This window comes from Callithrix jacchus, chromosome 2 (assembly GCF_049354715.1).
Source record: "Callithrix jacchus isolate 240 chromosome 2, calJac240_pri, whole genome shotgun sequence".
Taxonomy (NCBI): Eukaryota; Metazoa; Chordata; class Mammalia; order Primates; family Cebidae; genus Callithrix; species Callithrix jacchus.
Genome location: NC_133503.1, coordinates 62,595,900 through 62,614,454, shown reverse-complemented (window position 1 = coordinate 62,614,454; position 18,555 = coordinate 62,595,900). Strand labels below are relative to the sequence as shown.

At 48.7% G+C, this 18,555-nt stretch overlaps 1 protein-coding gene across 1 annotated transcript in view; it reads right to left on the bottom strand.

Annotated features, from left to right (window-relative positions):
• KCNIP1 (potassium voltage-gated channel interacting protein 1) overlaps positions 1–12,480 on the bottom strand; it is a 388,725-nt gene extending 376,245 nt beyond the window's left edge. Inside the window, exon 1 of the mRNA XM_035290376.3 lies at positions 12,232–12,480. Within this exon, the coding sequence (XP_035146267.1) occupies positions 12,232–12,319 (88 nt within the window). The 5' untranslated portion in view covers positions 12,320–12,480. The remainder of the gene's footprint in view (positions 1–12,231) is intronic.
• Positions 12,481–18,555: the final 6,075 nt, after the last annotated feature.

Below are 18,555 nucleotides of genomic sequence, written 5' to 3'. Positions count from 1 at the left end.
GCTGGACTCCTAGTGGTTGAGCTAGATCATAAACAAATGCATAACAGGGAGATGTACAGAGTTTCAGCTATGGAGAATGAGCAAGCTCTAGAGATGTAATGCACAGCAAGGATACTAGTTCATAAGACTGCACTGTATACTTGAAATTTGCTAAGTTATAATTCTTACCACACACAGAAAGGTAACAAGACAAGATGGGTACGGTCATCAGCTTGACTGGGATAATCAGGCCACTACATATGTGTGTATCAAGACTTCACACTATATACCCTGAACATAGACAATTTCCATTAAAACACTTAAAAGCAAGCAAATACATGTGTAATAGTGTTGCAGGAACAATAAGTGCTCTGCAGAAAAACAAGGCAGCATTAGGCAATGTGTAGCGGGGGTCAGGAGGGAGCAGCCACTGCAGACAGGAGGGGATTTGAATGAATTAAGTGAGTCATCCCAGGGAGATTTTGTGGAATGAGTCCAGAGCCCAGACTGAGAGGGAACAGAGACTGGGAGGGCCCTGAGGCTGAAGGAGCTCCATGTCCCAGCAAGAGCAAGGTGGCATGGTGTCTGGGTGCATCACCTCAGGTGGGGCCATGGGGAAAGGGAGACAAGCAGAGGAGAACGGAAATGCAGAGGACAGATTATGCAAAGCCAATGGGCCACCGAGAGGAGTCTGCATTTAACTCTAAATGTGTCAAGGAACCACTGGAGACAGTTTCTAGCAAGGGGATCATAATCATATATTAATCATTTTTTATTTTTAAAATATGGGAATGGTCCATCAATGGATAAGATGCAAAATGCAGTATACATACAATGGAATACTTTTCAGACTTAAAAAGGAAGGGAATTCTGATATAGGCTATAATAGGAATGAACCTTAAGAATTTAACGATAAGTGTGGGCCAGGTGCAGTAGCTTGTAATCCCAGCACTTTGGGAGGCCAAGGTGGGCTGATCACTTGAACCCCGGAGTTTGAGATCAGCTTGGGCAACATGGTGAAACCTTGTCTCTCCAAAAAATAAAAAAATTAGTCAGGTGTGGTGGTGGCATGTGCCTGTAGTCTCAGCTATTCTGGAGGCTGAGGTGGGAGGATTGCTTGAGTCCAGGAGGCAGAAGCTGCAGTGAGCTGTGTTGATGTCACTGCACTACAGCTTGGGTGACAGAGCACGACTCTGTCTCAAAAAAAAAAAAAAGGTATTACATTAAGTGAAACAAGCCAGACACAAAAGGACACACACTCCTCGTGATTCACTTACATGAGGAACTTAGAATCGTCAAGTTAATAGAGACAGAAAGTAGGGTGGTGGTTTCCAGGGTCTGAGGGAGGCAGAAATGGGGAAGTGTTTAATGGGTGCAGTGCAGAGTTTCAGTTTTGCAAGATGACAAATGTTCTGGAGGGGGATGGATGGTGATGGTTGCACAACATGTGAATGTACATAGTGCCCCAACTCTGCACATAAAAATGGTCAAAATAGTAAATTTACTGTTATTTGTATTTATCACAATTAAAAATATGGGAAAGGATGCTATGTAAAGAACTGTCTATGGGGCTATATTAGTCCGCTTGGGCTGCCATAATGGAAAACCACAGACTGGGTAGTTAAATAACAAAAGTCTATTGTCCCACAGTTCTGGACACTGGAATTCCAAGATTAAGGTTCGGGCTGGGTTGGTGTCTAGTAACGTTTCTCTTCCTGACTTGTTGTTGGCCATCTTGTCCTCACATGGCCTTTCCTCTCTGTGTGTGTGCTCCTGGTGTCTCTTCCCCTTCCTTTTTTTTTTTTTTTTTGAGACAGAGTTTCACTCTTGTTACTCAGGCTGGAGTGCAATGGCACGATCTCGGCTCACCGCAACCTCTGCCTCCCAGTTTCAAGCAATTCTCCTCCTCAGCCTCCCGAGTAGCTGGGAATACAGGCAGGAGCCACCATGCCCAGCTAATTTTTGTATTTTTAGCAGAGACGGGGTTTCACCATGTTGACCAGGATGGTCTCAATCTCGACCTCGTGATCCACCTGCCTCAGCCTCCCAAAGTGCTGGGTTTATAAGCCTGAGCCACCTCTCCCGGCCCTCTTCCCCTTCTTATAAGGACACCTGTCCTGTTGGATTAGATCTCAACCTTATGACCTCATTTAACCTTAATCACCTGCTTCAAGGCCCTATTGTCAAATGTAGCCACATTAGGGATTAGGGCTTTGACATAGGCATTTTAAGGGGACATAATTCAGTCCATGACAGCAGTGATGGTGCTGACAGATTTGACCAGGAGTATTCAAAGGTACGTTAGTATTGCAGTGACCTTTTAAACCACAGTTCTGTATTTGTGTTGTTGGCAAGTTATTCAGCCTCTCAAAGGCCCTGTTGTGGAATACAAACAACTCACAGAGACAGGCTGGACTGAATATAGGGATCCTTGTAAAGTCCTCGGCAAATAAGTAGCATTCAACAGAGGGTAGCGATGGTCATTCCCCCATGTTGCCTGTTGAGTTGAAAATGACAGCCAGCCACTGTTTCTGAACTTGTGAGGCATGGGCTGAATTAATCAGCACAGGGATGCAGTGGACCCTTCTGCAATCTAATGCGCCCCATGGCTTAGAGACATCCCAGGCTCCGGGGGACAGCCAGCTCCAAGCTGATGTTTGTAGATACCGAGCAGCAAGACTGGGCTTGGCCAGGCATGCCAAGCACAGATGGTTTGAAAAATGCCACTCAAACTGGCTCAGTGTTACTCAAAAGATTGTAGAAAGAAAATTAGGAGAGGCTAACCCCAGCCTCTCAGATACAAGCCCCAGAATCGTATCCCACACCTGATTCTTGCCCAATTCTCTGCATCAGCCTCCAACTGACCTCATTCCAGCAATAAATGAAACTTGGCCAAACTAGAAATACAATCGAAAATCTTGCTGGGTGGTGTATTCTTTTTTCTCCCCTCCCTGTAGTCTTGGCTGTCGAGCCTGCTCCCCCATAGGTTTTGTTGTTTGACTGTGAAAGGTGACCTGTGGGTAATGGTTTAGGGGACGGATTGGGGGACCTGGGTCTCAGAGGGCATTCTCCTCAATTACACTCCTTCAGTCAGAATGGAGGCCCTGAAATCCTGATTTCTAAAGCAAGAGTGTGTGTTGCCTCTTGGCCAAACTGGAAAGGAATCCATTTTGCCTTCATTGCCTTCTGGATCTGATTTTCAGAAATGGAAACAGTGTAGTGGGAATAGGCTGGGGAGAGCGGGAAAACCCAGGACTTGGCACCAGGCAGCCGAGGCTTCCAGTTGTGGCTATGCTCCAGGCTGGCTGTGTGACTCCAAGCCAAGCCCTTCCCCTCTCTGAAGCTCAGTCTTTATATCTGTAAATGGGGTTCATCAGAGCACTCCCCCCGCTAGGGTTCTCATGTTCACTACATAAAATGGTGGGCATGGAGTGCTTAGGCAATGCTGGGCACATTGCAGGTGCCACCAGCAAGTGCTGCAATTTTATTTGATCTTTAAATTCCAAAGCTGAAAGAGCCCTTTGAAATGAGCAGCTCCTTCATTTTAGAGATGGAGAAACTGAGGCCCAGAGAAAGAAGCCAATTGCTCAGTGCAGTGAGCTGAATGTTGGTGCCTCTCCTCCCCCAAATTCACATGTTGAAATCCTCACCCTGAGATGATGGTATTTGAAGGTGGGTCCTTTGGGAGGTGATGAGGTGATGAGGTGATGAAGGTAGAGCCTCTCCAATGGGATATGTCTGTAAGCAGAGGCAAGAGAGCTAGCTTACTCTCTTTCCTCCATGTGAGAACACAGCAGGACATACTGTCTGTAAGCCAAGAAGAGTCCTCACCAGAACCCGCAGTGCTGGCATCCTGATCTCAGACTGCCAGCTACCAGAACTGCAAGAAATACATTTCTGCTGCTGATAAGGCACCGTGTCTTTGTATGGTGCTTTAAGCCATCAGGTTGATAAGCAGCCTGATGGCCTAAGACAGCAAGCAAGTGTGAGGATTTGGATTTAAACCCAGGTCTGGCTCCAAAGTGGTTGTTCTTTGTACCTCTAGGAACACAAAATGGAATCTCAGTGGCTTCAGCCAGAGAGGACCAAGGTTGGCTTTGTGTTCATGATCCTCCTACCCTCATCCTAACAAAACAAAACAACAACAACAAAGCAACAAAACAACAACAAAACTGTATTCTGCTCCTAGACAGGAGATCTGTGAGTGGTACGGAGAGAGTGGTTACTGGTGATGCTAAATGACTTCCGGTGAGTCTTTTTCAGGAGTCCTGCCTGGCTTCTCTTTCCTCCAGCTGGCCCAGGAGGCCTATGCAATTTCCTCATTTCCAGATCCTCTCCCCAAAAGCTCTTCTCCCCAGCTGCCAGCCTTTCATTGGGGCCCTCCCTCCTGCACTTCTGGTTGGTGTGCGGATGGATAATGGGGAAGAAGCCCCGCCTCACCTGGGCACCTGGCCAGCTGAACTGCATGGGCAGTATGGGCCTGTACCCAGGGGCAGTTCCCTAGCAGAACAAGAGAGCGCAATGGGGGCAGGAACAGGCCTTTGGTCTTGTTTGCACTGACCGTTGTCTCATCCAGATGGCTCAGCTGGTCACTGCATTCCAGCACAGGAATTCAAACAGGGAGATAGGGAGTGGCAGGCTCCAGAGCAAGACTGACTGGGATCAGCCACAAATCCCAATGCTGCTAGGCAGGGAAAGCATTTAGTCATCATTTATTCAACATTCCTCGGCTGCAGGGGCCTGAGTTACTCACTCTAGGCGATTCCCACCTGGTGAATGCTTTTGCGGGGCTCCTGTTCTCACAGGACTGGATGGCCAATAAATACATAAACAACTAGATAAGAAGGATCATTTCAGTTATTGGCACATTTTTAATTACAGAACTTGTCATCAAGAGTGACTGGGGGCAGGGGAGATAATTTTGGAACAGCAGCTCATCTGGATAGGAGCCGGGAAGAGGTCTTGACCCACAGAGGCTTAGCCTTGTGTCTCTTGGCTATAAATCCAAGGTCGCATCATACAAGAAGAGAAGGGTGGGGAACTTGGCTTTTGCTGGGCAGCTTTTATGAGCCAGGTCCTGTGTCTGTCACATGTCCTATCTCATTCCATCTCCAGTAGCCACATGCAGTGGAGACTACTGGCCCAGTTATGGAAGGACACAGACTCAAGGTGGGGAATGGCTTGCCCAAGGCTGTCCTGCAGGTGCATGGCAGGGTGGGCACCCAGGTCCATCTGGGTCCAGAGCTGTGCTTTCCCACCCTGCACCCTGCTTCCTTCCATGGCAACTTCATGTCATCACTTCCACCCTTGGGAAGCAATGGCTTTCAGGGATATGGGACCTGGATCTGGTGAAAGAGGTGGCCTAGGGGAGATTCTGTAAGCCTCAGAAGACTAGGGAAGATGAGAGTCCCTGTGGCATGACAAAGGAGGCCCAGGCCTTAGAAGGCTGATTCAGACATAACTAGATCCCCTCCTCCCAGCACTGTGGTGTTGCAGCCTGTACTCTCCTGCCTGCCAGAGGGGCCCATTTCCAGCTACTTTTAATTTGGAGCAAACTAGCCGCTCCCCTGTGGTCCTGAAGTTAATAGGATATCTGTACAGCAGTGCCAGGATAACTGGCCCCGAACAAATTATTCCTGCATGGTATCAGGGTTATATGGGAGAAAGACCGGGAGGCCCCAGAGAGGGGCAGGTGGTCCCACCTTCTTCTCTGCCCTCTGCTGTAAAACTATGGAGACCCCAGTGAGCACCTGGACAACTCAAATTGGTCAGGGAGTGCTGGGCCTGCTGCAGAGGGACAAGGGTGGTGAGGCCAGTCGGCTGGGATGAAGGATACTGGATATGAGGAGGGCCAAGGTGAGCACATGCCCCTCCTGGCAAGCTCCAGCTTAGGGATGGAGAGATGATAGGCAGAGACCCAGCAGCCCTGGACAATCAAGCTTTCTTCTGGTGACAAGGCACCGCACTCAGAGGTTCCACAGCTACAGTGGGGCTGTTGTAACATGGCCTGAGTGCCTGCTCAGCCCTCACTGCCAAGACAGTGAGTGAGCCAGGACTCAGATGGTGGGGACTCTTTTTCCCAGCAGGGGGAAGCACTGAAGCTTAGCTTTTCATGGGACAGGTGGCATCCTCCTTTTGGTAGAGGGCATTGTAATATCTCACACGTATCAAAGTTCCCAGTATGAAGGCCTCTGCTTTCCAAGACAATTCTAGTTAACAGCTGCAACACCTCAATTCCAGTCTGCCTAGTGTCCAAAACTGTATGTATTTTCCCACAGACAAGGCCACTTTTCACACTTGCCCTTAAAGAAGGGAGGGCCATGGGGGAATGGCCCTCATGGGACAGTGCCTACTCAGTGTCTGGCAGGTGCGCACCCGCCCAAAAGGTGATAGGGACGCTGGGAGAGCATGGGTATGGCTGTCTTGCTGACCTTGGCCTCTGGAGTTCCCTTTCCCCATAACCCAGGCAATGACACTTTGTGGAATTTGTCACAATCCTTTGCAAAACATGTGACTGCTCTGATGAGACTCAGCACGGAAACCCACCAACAAAATTAGTGGGAGGCTGGAGTAGTGCAGGCAGCCGTGACTTCTCCAGCCCTGGGAATGCAGAGGAATGCACCTTGTCTTGGCCCCAGTAGGAACTGGGTTCTAATCTCAGCTCTGCCACTCTCCAAGGGAGCCACCATGCTTAGCTAAACCTCAGTTTCCTCATCTGCTGAAATGGTGATTGCAATCCCTACCTCTGGGATCAAGACTAGAATGAGGAAAGAAGGTGCCTACGACACAAAAGGTAAGAGGGGGTCTGCAAGAGTAGAGTTGGCATTTGCCTATGTGCTGCTATTCCTCACTCATCTCATCATTACATTAAAAAACAGTTGTGCCATTGATATTATTAGTCTCTCCAATTAAAAGTGGGGAGTCTTGACTGGGGATGGTGTTCAAATCATACAACCTCACACAGCTGGTGGTGGGAGGCAGAGTGGTTCTCTAGCCCGGCCTGCCTGAAGGCAGAGTCCATGGCCAGGCCCAAGGTCAGTCTCTTGAGGATCTTGGGCAGCAGTGGGAGGAGGCCAGAGGAACAGTGTGTCTCTGACAGGGCAGCTGAGGTTTTGTCTCAAAAGGCGGGGCAGGAGGAGAGAGTTACGGTTCCAGGGCCTTGTCCTTGAGCTAGATCTCATCTTTCCCCACCCTTTCCCCACCCCCGCAGCCTCACGGGTGGCTTGGAGGACACCAGAAGCTCTCCTGGATTGGATTCCTCCCTTCTGCTCACTTTGGCTCTGTCATCTGCGCCTGGGGTAACATTTGTTCCTAGTGTGCAGAAGGAGATGAATTGAAATCTCCCCAGCCTGAATGGAGCCTGCACAACCTCTGGCTCCTGCCAGCAGTCCCCAGGAAGTCTGTGAGGGGAGTGGGGAACTGACTGTGCAGAAAGAGGAAGAGGCAGGTTCCCCAGACCCCCAGTTTCACCAAGCATCCGAGCCAGGAGCTGGACTTCTCCTAGGTTAAACAGCAGGCAAGTGTGTGGCTTTGGGAGTCATGCTTTCAACTCCTAATAAGGAATCAGGTGAGGGAGATGGCTCTAGACAGGCCCTTAGGAAAACAAGTTCAGAAGAGGCAAAGCAATGGTCTAAAGTCATCCAGTGGCTGGACGTGGTACCTCATGCCTGTAATCCCAGCACTTTGAGAGGCTGAGGCAGAAGGGTCTCTTGAGTCAGGAATTTAAGATCAACCTGGGCAACATATCAAGACCCTGTCTCTACAAACTATAAAAAATTAGCTGGTTGTGGTGGTGCACGCCTGTAGTCTCAGCTCTTTGGGAGGCTGAGGTGGGAGGATTGCTTGAGCTCAGGACGTTGAGGCTGCAGTGAGCTGTGATTGCATCACTGCACTCAGCCTGGGGAACAGAGTGAGATCCTGCCTCTAATTAAATAAATAAATGAAGTCAAGCAGTAACTGACAGGGCCATAGGCTTTCATAAAGTGATCGTGAAATGCTGCCCTCAGGGTCTGTGCCTGGTGCTGAGAAAACTAGTAATGAGTGAGAGGGAGTCCCAGCCTGGAGGGGCCCCCAACCACAGGAGTACCAGCTAACGACAGTAGTGGATTCCATCAGTACCACTGAGCACCTAATAGGCAGGGAGCTTTATCTACACAATCTCATTCAATCCTACAAGCAGGGTATTGTAATTCCATTTTATAGATGAAGAAACTGAATGCCAGGGAGGTGAGGGACCCAGCCCGAGGCTTCCAAGCCAGTGTGCCGGGTCCAGGGATGTCCCCATCTGGCAACCAATTGTGCTTCTCATTGCCTTAGTGGTTTGTGATATTCTTTAAATTTGGGAGAAATCCAGTAAATAAATAAAAATAGAACTGGAGGGATGGGAGTGGGGATGCCAGAAGCCCGCCCACCCAGCCTTTCCTTCTGGGAACAATTAATGTCCTTTCCTGGACACTAAGCAAGCTCAGACAGAGCTTGAATGTTTTATGTGGCTGGAGGCTTACGAAGGCTGGAGGCTGGAGGCTGCAGACTCAGCTTGCTGCAGCTGAAGAGAGTTCAGAGAGCGTTTGCTGAGCACCTGTGGGACAGGTGTGGCATAGTGCTTCCTGGAAGGCTCCTGTGCCAGGTGTTGTCTCAGGCTGATGGCTGGTGTCCATGCCATGCAGTGCTGTTTCATTCATTTAACACAGCAAAGCACATACTCCATCCTGGGCACCATACTAGTAGCTCTGGCTACAGTGGTGAGCAAAAAAATGCATGTGACCTTGCTCTCATGGAGCTGAAGTCTAGTGGGGAAGAGTGCCTTTAGCAAACATGTTCCTAAAGGGAATGCAGGTCACAAATTATGATCAGGGGTAGGAAGGAAAGTTCAAGGTTGATGAGATATGTGAGCAGGTGGGCATGAGCAGTTTATCTCTGCAACAAGCACCAGTGAGAAATTGGCTAGCTGGCATCTTAGACCAATGGCAAGAAGGACTGCTGGCATGGCAGGAGGGGGGCAAGGATTAGGAACAGGCAGGATAGGGAGAGTGATCCTGGACCCTTCTTGTTCCCCAGGTATTTGCAAGGCTGGTAAGAAACAGTAAATTGCCCTAGGACCAGCAGGTACCTGGTCCAACACACTCTTTGCACTCCTCAGTTCTTCAAGGGACAAAGAAAAATCTGTCTCCTGAGTGTTGGATTATTACAAATCTAGAACTCAGTGCAATGAATAATGAATAAGCGAAATCGAATTAAAACCAGAAATCATTAAGCAATCATAATGTATCCATGTAGGGTCTAATCTAAATTCACCAAGGGGAGGTGTACACATTAGAAAGCTGTTTTCTGGAGTATCTGAAGGCCTTTCTCAGCTACCCTTCTCGCAGCCTGGCCCTGCTCCCAGCCTGGCCCTGCTCCCATGTTCCTCACTATTTAACAAATATTTAGCAAACACCTGGATTGGGTGGAATGCTAGTCACCCAGCACGTGCCTGGAGCAGAGCCGGGGCTGTGTAAACATTTGATTCTCCCTGCAGAGCCGAAGCAAAGAACACAGATACAGTTTAGACATGATCCTGCCCCAGTACCTGCCATGGACTGCCTTTCTGAGCCCTGGCTACAGAGGAAGGCCAGGCAGCCACTTGGTCCCCACGGAGTCCCTTCTGTGTCACACAGATCTTAGTTTCTGAGATTCTGAGCAGAGAGAAGGAGCTGTCCTGACCTGCCAGCTGGTTTCTCTGCAGAGGCCAACGCTCTGAAGTTGCTCCCTCTGCCAGCTTCGGCTTCCTCCCACCTTCTCAGCCCTGCCTCTCCTCATCTTAACTTAGATGTCACTTTTTGGAGGTGTCCCTTTGTCCACCGCAGACATCTCTTCTCTATGCTTGTTATCCCCCATGATCCCGCCATCTCAGCACTCAGCGTGATATCCAGGGAATATCTGCGTGTGAGGTCTGGGTCTCTACCAGACTGCAGGTGGGGACAAGCCCTCTTGATAGAGGGCTTGTGTCTTATTTATTCATGTCTGTTGTCTCACAATAAGCATGGCACAGAGTAGGTGCTCAATAAATAAACGCTGAGCAAATGAACATAGGCAAATATGCAGAAGAAAATATCTTCCTGCTCATTTATTCAAGCGGCCATCTACCCTCACTCTGTTTCTGTCCCTGTCTCTGTCTCCCTCTCACATGCACACGTGCACACACAGTTCTTTGCACGTGCTCTCTCCTTTGTCAGCTCACTTTCTCACAGTCACCCATCTTGCTGCATACTGGTCTGTGATCTCATTCCCTTTTTGGTGCTGCTTGGGGAGAACAGTCTCACCTGCAGGAGTGAGTCAGGAGCAGCTGAGGAGCTCTGACCCTGGTCCTGCCAGGGGGATGGTCCTGGGTCTCCCTCTGCAGACCCATGTTAATCTCAGCCCGAACCCGCCCTCACATCTGGTCATGGCAACACACTCCACGAAGGGATTCCATGGTCAGGCAGCCCTGGATCTTTGCACCAGTGCTAGGAGGTAGACAGGCAGGAGGTAATACAATCATTTTACAGATGAAGAAACAGGTTCAGAGAGGCTGTGACTTGCCCAGAAAGCAGAACCAGAGTTGAGACCTAGTTTTCCTCAGGTCAAAGCTCTTTCTGCCGCACTTGTGGGAAACCCCCACAATGGTCCCCCACAATGGTTTCCCCATAATGATCCCCCATCTCTACACTCAGTGTGACATCCAGGGAGCGTCTGTGTGTGGGGTCTGGGTCCCCACTTGACTGCAGGTGAGGACAAGCCCTCCGTCAGAGGCTGGGATGGAATACCACCCCACACGCATCACCCTCTCAGGTCCTGCCATCTGTGATGTGGGAAGAAACCTTCCATTTGTCTCTGAGGATTGAATGGGGAAACTTTGTGAAGTCTCCTAACCCCTTTGCTTTTTCCTTCTCCAGGAGGTAGAGCCACTGAGAGGGACCATAGCTACACCCCTTAACCTCCTGTTCACCCCACTTCTGGCCTCCAGTAATTCTGCCGGGCAGCCTGGCCCTCCACATCGGGGGTTCAGTCCACCTGGGTATCTTGGAGGAGCAGTGTCCCATTTCAGAAGGATGGTAGGGAAATAACAGGAAGATCAGAACATCCCAAGAAAGGAGATAAACAGAATCCCATCACTCCCACCACCCACACACGCCACACAACATACACTGGGCCAGACCCGCTGGGCAGCGAGCACCGGAGCTGTGTCACGAGATCAGACTGCACACAGCCCTTCTCTGCTCTCATTGTTATTTTCCAAAATCCCATCAAAGGTTTGTGGGCTCCTTCCCTGAATATTCTGCCTGCTGCTTCCAGTGCCTCTCCCACCAGCCCCCAAAAGACTCTTCCTGAAAGACGGCATGAATATTTAAAGACATTTTTTCAGCCAGTGGAACCACATCACGCTGCTCCTCTCCCTTGACATCAACTCCAGAAAGTTGGCCAGATCCCTCTGAGGGCCTCACCTTCCCTGGTGCCAAGTGTAAAATGGGGTTTAAGACACAGGACCAGGCCCTGAGGAGTTAGCCTTCCTTCTGCCTCCCGGCTGTGGGCCCATCAGGGGCTGCAGCCCTAATTCTGGCCCCTAACCACACTTTCTGGTCTGCCTAGCAGTTACTCCTGCAAACCACCTGCCACCCCAGTTCTTGGAGAAGCAGAAAAGACAGGCGTGGATATAGGCATGAAATGCACAGGGACAGAGATCCAAGAAGGCAGAAGGATGAATGAAGCCCCAGAAGCGTGAGACCCTGGAACCCTATGAGAGGAAGCTCTTGGCCCATGATGTGTAGAGCTGATCCGGATTCTGATTCCACCAGTGCACAGCAGATTCCGGCCCATTGCCACCTCCTGCTGGCCCCCTCAAGCCTCTCTGCTCTGCAGAATTACTCACAGCCCACTGCATCAAATCTCTTTTATCAACAAAATACAACCCTCCGTGGATAACTTCTTGAAACTCCAGTCACGCTAAGCCACTTCCCATACTCTGGGAAGGGTTCTGTCCCTCTGCCCACCCATAACCAATCAGCCACACATCACCAACTCCATTTCCAAAGTTCCAGGCAATTACAGCCAGCTGAGTTCCCTGGCAGGGTGCCCACCTACTTAGAGCCAGGACCCAGGTTGTCAGCAACCAATTTCCCTAGCCTTTTCCAAGACCTGAGTGCACCAGAATGGCCACACACACCACACCGAGCCAATGCAACCAGCCAGGCCATCATCAAGACAGAAAGCAAGGGTCAAGGCCAGTTTCCATACCTTTGCTGAGGGTCCCAGTGATGAGCTTAAAGATGGTCTGGGCAAATTTCACGAGCCCGAGCTTGCATCTTTTGGAGCAGCCGCTCATGGTGGCGGAAGGGAGCCAGGCTCTGCTGTCAGCACCCAGAAGGGGAAGCACCCACCTCGTGCACCCCAGGAGCTTGGAGCGTGCCTCGGTGAACCCTGAGTGACAGATGCACCCCCGAAGCCAGGCTCCGGGAACAGCACAGCTGCCTCTGCAGCGAGTCTGGCTTCTGCATCCAGAGAGCCTGCAGGGCAAACTCTCCCTCCCTCTCTCCACCCACTCCTGCTGTCCACTTAAGTCCTCACCACAGGAGAACCTCAGGATGCCAGGGCCGGGACAGCACTGCCGGGGCACAAGGTACTCCAAGGGAACCGAGGAGGAGAGTGAAGCTGAGCAGAGCAGGGAGGGAGGAGCTGGAGCTCTCCCAGGCTTTGCTGACTGTCTTTCTTACATGGCAGCGGTAATGTAGCAATTAATACTCGAGTCAGAAGGGAGGGGACTGCTACGCAGAAAACACTCAGCCCCACAGCCTCCCATACTCGCTCTCCCACTCTTTCCTTCCTGGTTAATCTGATGGATCAATTCTCTGTGCCTTGATCAGGATCTGGGAGAACTCCCCGCAGAGCAGGAAGCCGCTGCCGGCACTCAGCAGAAAGTTTGTAGGCAGCCTCAGAGTGGCCTGGTTTGTATCCCAGAGAAGCTGGGCTGAGTAGATAGCCTCTGGGGAGCTGGCCTGTGAACGTCGGACAGACAGACAGAGCCTGCGCAGCCTGTCCAGTAAGCACTGCAACAACAGCAGGTGCTGTCCTCCTTCCTCACTCGGAAAGGACAATACCCCTGACCACATCCTGCTCCAGGCATCCCAGACTTAAAGCCAGACTATAGAATTCCAGCCTCCACCCCTGCAGAGCAGGCACGAGTCTGTGTTCTCTCACTGGGATGGGTGCAATTAGAGCTTTTCTTGATTGAGATAGTATTCCTCAGAACTGTCATAAAGAAATCACGGAGATTCATATAACTAGAATACAATGTAATACTCTTAACAGTGAAACTGCAAGGCATCATGCAAATGTGAAGTCCAGCTACTGTTCCATAAAAAAACTGGCTACCATTCAGTACCATAGGCTGTGTGAATTGGAAGGCACCTTGGTCGGAGGGACATCTCATCACACCCTCTTTGCCAGATGTGAACCTCCCCCAGAACAACCCTGCTTTGCTTTCTTCAGAAAGTCCTTGTGGGCCCTGGCCATGGGCACATCTGTGAATGCATTGTGGCTACCTGTGAACAGAAGATATGAAATGCCTTCATCTGAATGAGGCTATGCCCCAGAAAGTCTTTTCCTCTGCCTCAGCTACCTCCCTATGTTCTGCTTCTGTGAAATGTTTGAGAGGAATCAGTTGCTTAAGAGACAGAATGGAGACTGCTAGTGACAAAATGGCAGGCAAGCCAGAACTCATGTACCAAGTCTGATTTGTACTCCATGTTCTGGGAATCAATGTGGAAGTGAATCTTGAAGAAAGGAACTTTGGCCTTTGGAGTGGTCACCAACAAATTTCAGCTCTGAAAAGAAGCCTGGGAGATAGTCTGCAAACTCAGAGCCTTCTCTAAGCCCCAAAGCCCCCAAGCCTTGCCAGCATAGTAGGAGTCAGAGCATGCATAACAGAAGTAGCTCTAGCAGGAAATACCCCATTGTGCTGGATCTCTTAGGGCTTAAAATTGCCATTATTCACTGTCTTAAGAGTTTGAAGATCTCAGTTAAAAGGTACATGGTATCTGGGAATGTTAATAGCACTTAGTCTTTGGTTCATCTGTTCACTTATCCAGTATTTACTGAGTTCCCAGTATGTAGGAAAGAGCTGAGCCAGACAAACTAGACCACAAGGTCAGAGCCCTCATGGACTTACAGAGGAGGGGATTCACCACAAGATGCTCAGTCCTTGTTGAGAATCAATTTATCCAATCGACTTCTTTCACTTTGCAGAATCTTAGTGGGATTGAGGCATAATGCAGGTAGGCGTTGAGAGGGTCATGGAGCACTCCCTGGCAGGCAAGGAACAGGCAAAGAGCAGACAACCTGGGCACCACAGAGGAGGAGAAAAATCAGAGACAGAAAGTTTGGAAGGAAGGTGTGGGACCCATCTAATTATTTTACCAATGATAATACTGTCCTCTGAATAGGACTTTCAGCTATGCCCAGTTGCTCCTCTCTTCCATCCCACCAGAGCAAGTAAGACTAAATATTGAGAAGCCAAAGGAAAAATGGCTGTGATGACAGTGATATTAGGTGACCCAGAACTCAGTCTTCAGCCTGAAAATCTGGCCAGGAATCCTGTCGGAGGAATGGCTCCCACAAGACTGTCAGCAGCCCCTGCCCAGGAATAAGAGATTTCCAGGGTGGATCTGCATTTGGGCTCCAGCTCAGAAATCTGGAATCTCAGCATTTGAACACATAATGGAAAAGAAACAAAAGCACATGTTGTTTGAAGGATCTGGCAAATCCTATGAACATCTGATAACTCCTCCAAGGCAGACGTGTAATGGATAAGAGCACAGATCTTTGCACCAGGTATTTACTGAATCACGTGTTCATCCTACACATGCATATTGAAAGTATGCTATTATCATGGACTCTGCTCCAGGTGTTGAGGATCAGTGGTGGATAGAACAGAAAAAGTCCCTGGGCTTATTGACATTATATTCATGTGGTCCAGGGACAGACACAGTCAACAAATAGTGCTTCGAAGAGATAGTGCTTCGAAGAAAAAGAAAACTGATCAAATGGATAGAGAGGAACAGGAGCTCTGATTTCAGATAGGGCCACTGGGGAAGGCTTCTACTAAAATGACATTTGAGCAGAGACCCCAAAGCAGTCATATAGCTCTCTGGGGACAGGAACAGTTAAGGCTGAAGGACTAGCAAGTGCAAAGACCAAAGACAGCTCTGAGCTCAATCCTAGGGTTGAACTCAACTCAGCAGCTGTTGATAAACAGGTTAGCCTCACTGAGCCTCAGTTTTTTTCTTATGTAAAATGGGAATAATAATGCTTCTCTCATCGGGTCTGGAAAGATTTAAATAAAATTAACGTGCTTAATATAGTGGCTGGCCTAGTACATGGCAGAGGTTATTACATCAATGGCAAAGGTTATTGCTGCTGCTCCTACCTCTCTAACTGTTAATGCTGATGCCATTCCTGCCCCATCCCCAGAACAACCCCCTACCACCTATGTGACTAGACAAAAAACATTCTCTATTAGTCAGGAGTCCTGAACACTTGCCATGTGGTCAGTCCCAAGCAAATGCTGTGGAGGGATCGTTGCCCTCACATGAAACCATTATAAACACTGTTTATATCAAGGCTACAGAATTCCAGAAGAGGAAGCGATTGAGATCATTGAAGCTGTGGTGAGTGGAAAATAACTCAGAGCTGGAAACCAAGCGAGCACAGAATGAAGGTGAAAATAAACAAAGGCTGTGGGGTAAGACTTTATAATTGTTGGAGTTTATGAAGCTAAATTTGATTTTTACCTTTCCTAGCAGTAAGCATTTTGGATTCCTCTCTGACCTCTGCAAGACATCATGTGTTTGAACTCTTCACCTTGGATAAATAAGTCAGGCCCAGAGAAGGTCATCAGTATCCAAAATACCACACAGCAAAATCCCCCCCCCAATACACAGGCAAGGAATTCAGTGTTCCAAGAAATTTCCAAGCAAAGGAAGGCAAGGTGTGCCAGTATTAAGTTGATGATAGGTGAGTACAGGAGAGAATTGTGTTCCACTCAAGGAATGTCCTATTCTGCAAATAAGGAACAGGGAAGGAGGATTTATGTAGCACCAGAGAAATAAGACCATCAGCAGGCATGTGTTAGTCAGCCTCTGGGTCACAGATGTGCATTATCCAAAGGAGCTTGGGAAGTCAGAGTTTTCTCTCCACCTGAAACGTTTATGGGAATCTTCACACCCCAGTTCCAGGCGGAAGTAGGACAGGCAGATGGGGGCTCCAGCTGGTGTCTGGGCCTGGGAAAGTGCTCCGACTTCAAGTGCAAAGCAAAGAGAGGACAAACATGCCGTCCTTCAGAAGGGTGAAAGGCTGTCCTCCTCAATGATGATAATGATAGCATCATTCACCAAGTTTCTTCCCCATGCAGGCGACTGTTCTGAGTATGTACATACATGAAATCTTTATTATAGCCTTATGAGGTGGCTATTAAATTATCTATTCTATAGGTGAGGAAACAGAGGCCCAGAGAGGGAAAGTAGCTTCTTGGTGGTCACAAAGCTGAAGCTGAATTTAAATTCAAGGCCTTTTGAAATGTGACTCTAAAATCTACAGAAACTTATTTGATACCTCACCAGGGTTCAAAATTAAAGTGACTCACAGTGTTAGAGAGATATATTTTGGCTCGATATTTGAAGAAATGAGTAGCTTTCCATTGTAATAGTACACTCTCCATCCCTGGAAGAGAGACTGAAGATATTTGTCCTGGAAAGAATTCCCTCTAAGGCCAGAGTTGTGGCGTGGGAGAGGAGACAGGGAATGACTAGACAAGGGACAGTCACTGTCCAGCCAGGAGAAAGAGGCCATAACAGCTCATTTCACAGGGAAAAATCTCACCCAAAGTCTTGTTAAGAGAGCACTGGAGGACTGCAGAAGGAGCACTGAGGAATCCTAGAGGTAGGAACTGCAGGAAGCAGCTACCACTCCTAGAGCTGGGTGGGGGTGAGCAGAGGACAAAGGAAAGAGGCTGGGATTCCCTGGACCTAGAACTTCAGCAAAGGGACCCAGTGAGGCTGAGACCCAGGTTTCTGCAGAGGCAGTGCCCACTGGCTGGTGCTGATGTCTGTGAGATTGTGTGATGAGCATCATTTTTGGAGTTAAAGAAAGAAAAACACTACAAATGAACCAGCTGCTGCAGCTGGAACGCATTGATGCTAGGGTCAAAAACTATTGCTCTGTAGATGCAGGCAGAGGTGAACTAGAAAAAGCCCTCTTCTTCCAGACTGCACCTCCCTCTCCCCGTAGTGACAGCTTGTCACAGGGCTGCCTGCAAAGCAGAAATGAGCAGAGCAGAGAAGGGAGCCTTGAAACCTGAGTGTCAAGGGCTTAAAAACCGATGCCTTCTAGATGTCTTCCTTCCTAAAATCCTAGAGTCCCTTTCTCCTCATGTGTTCATTCAACAAATATTTACTAAACACCTACTATGTGCCAGCCAGTAAGGATATGCTAGTAAATAAGACAAAATCCCTTGCCTTGTAGAAGTTGCATTTTACAGGCTGAACAGGGGAGGGGGTACTCAGACCACAAACAAATTCATAATGTAGAGCATTTTAGGCAGTGGAAATACAGATGAAACAAAGAGTGTCCAGTCTGTGTTTTCTAATGAGGAGGCTAGGGCTCTCTCAGAGTTTGCTGGTCAGCTCATAGAACAACCACCAAGAGGAAAGGGGCGGGTTCCGTAGGGGTCATGATCATTGTCATAATCATTATGGAAATATCACTGTGATGTGCTACTCTGCTGCCAGATGCTGTTCTGAGTGTTTTATCTGGATTAGCTCATCCTAGTCTTATAAACAAACTCGTGATGTAGGTATTAGTATTTATTGTACCCATTTTATAGATCAGGAAACCGAGGCTTAGGCAAGTTATATTATTTGCCCCTGTGGGAGGGAGATTGATCAGTGGGATTAGTGACTGATTAGAGGAAAGCATGGGAGAAATAGAGGGAGGCAAAAGCCATTAGTAGTTTTGGAAACAGAAACAGGAAAGGTATAAAGAGAATCAGGTCTCAGGAGGGAGGTGGTTGCAGACTTGGTATGTCTTGGGAAGACAAACATCCAGCTGGTAGATGGAACTGAAGATGGGAACTCAGGAGAGCAGGTAGGAGCTAGAATTCTCATAAATAAATGATTTTTGTTGCTGCTAAGGAAGAAAATAAATGTGGCATCCCGGCAGGCCAAATATATTAGCATTTAAATACAGGCTTACACAGGTGGGTGAAAAAGGCAATTTCCTAAGAATTAAATCAGATTTTATTTCTCCGCTAAGTCTCAGAAAAATCAGTTCTGCTTGAGTGTGGTCCTCAGAGAGGGATTCTGCCTTGCTCTAGGGGCAGGCTAGCTCCACGTTCTCAGTGGGACTCCGTGTCTTCTTCCCATTATAATTACAAGAAAATGATGCCTAAGAAGCCGAGGGCAATTCATCAGCACTGTTTGCTGGAGTTTCAAAGGCTCATTTGTGTTGAAAGCAGGGCACCTCATGTTGGGGTCTCGATGCACCCTGCACTCAGCTGTGTCAGCAAGT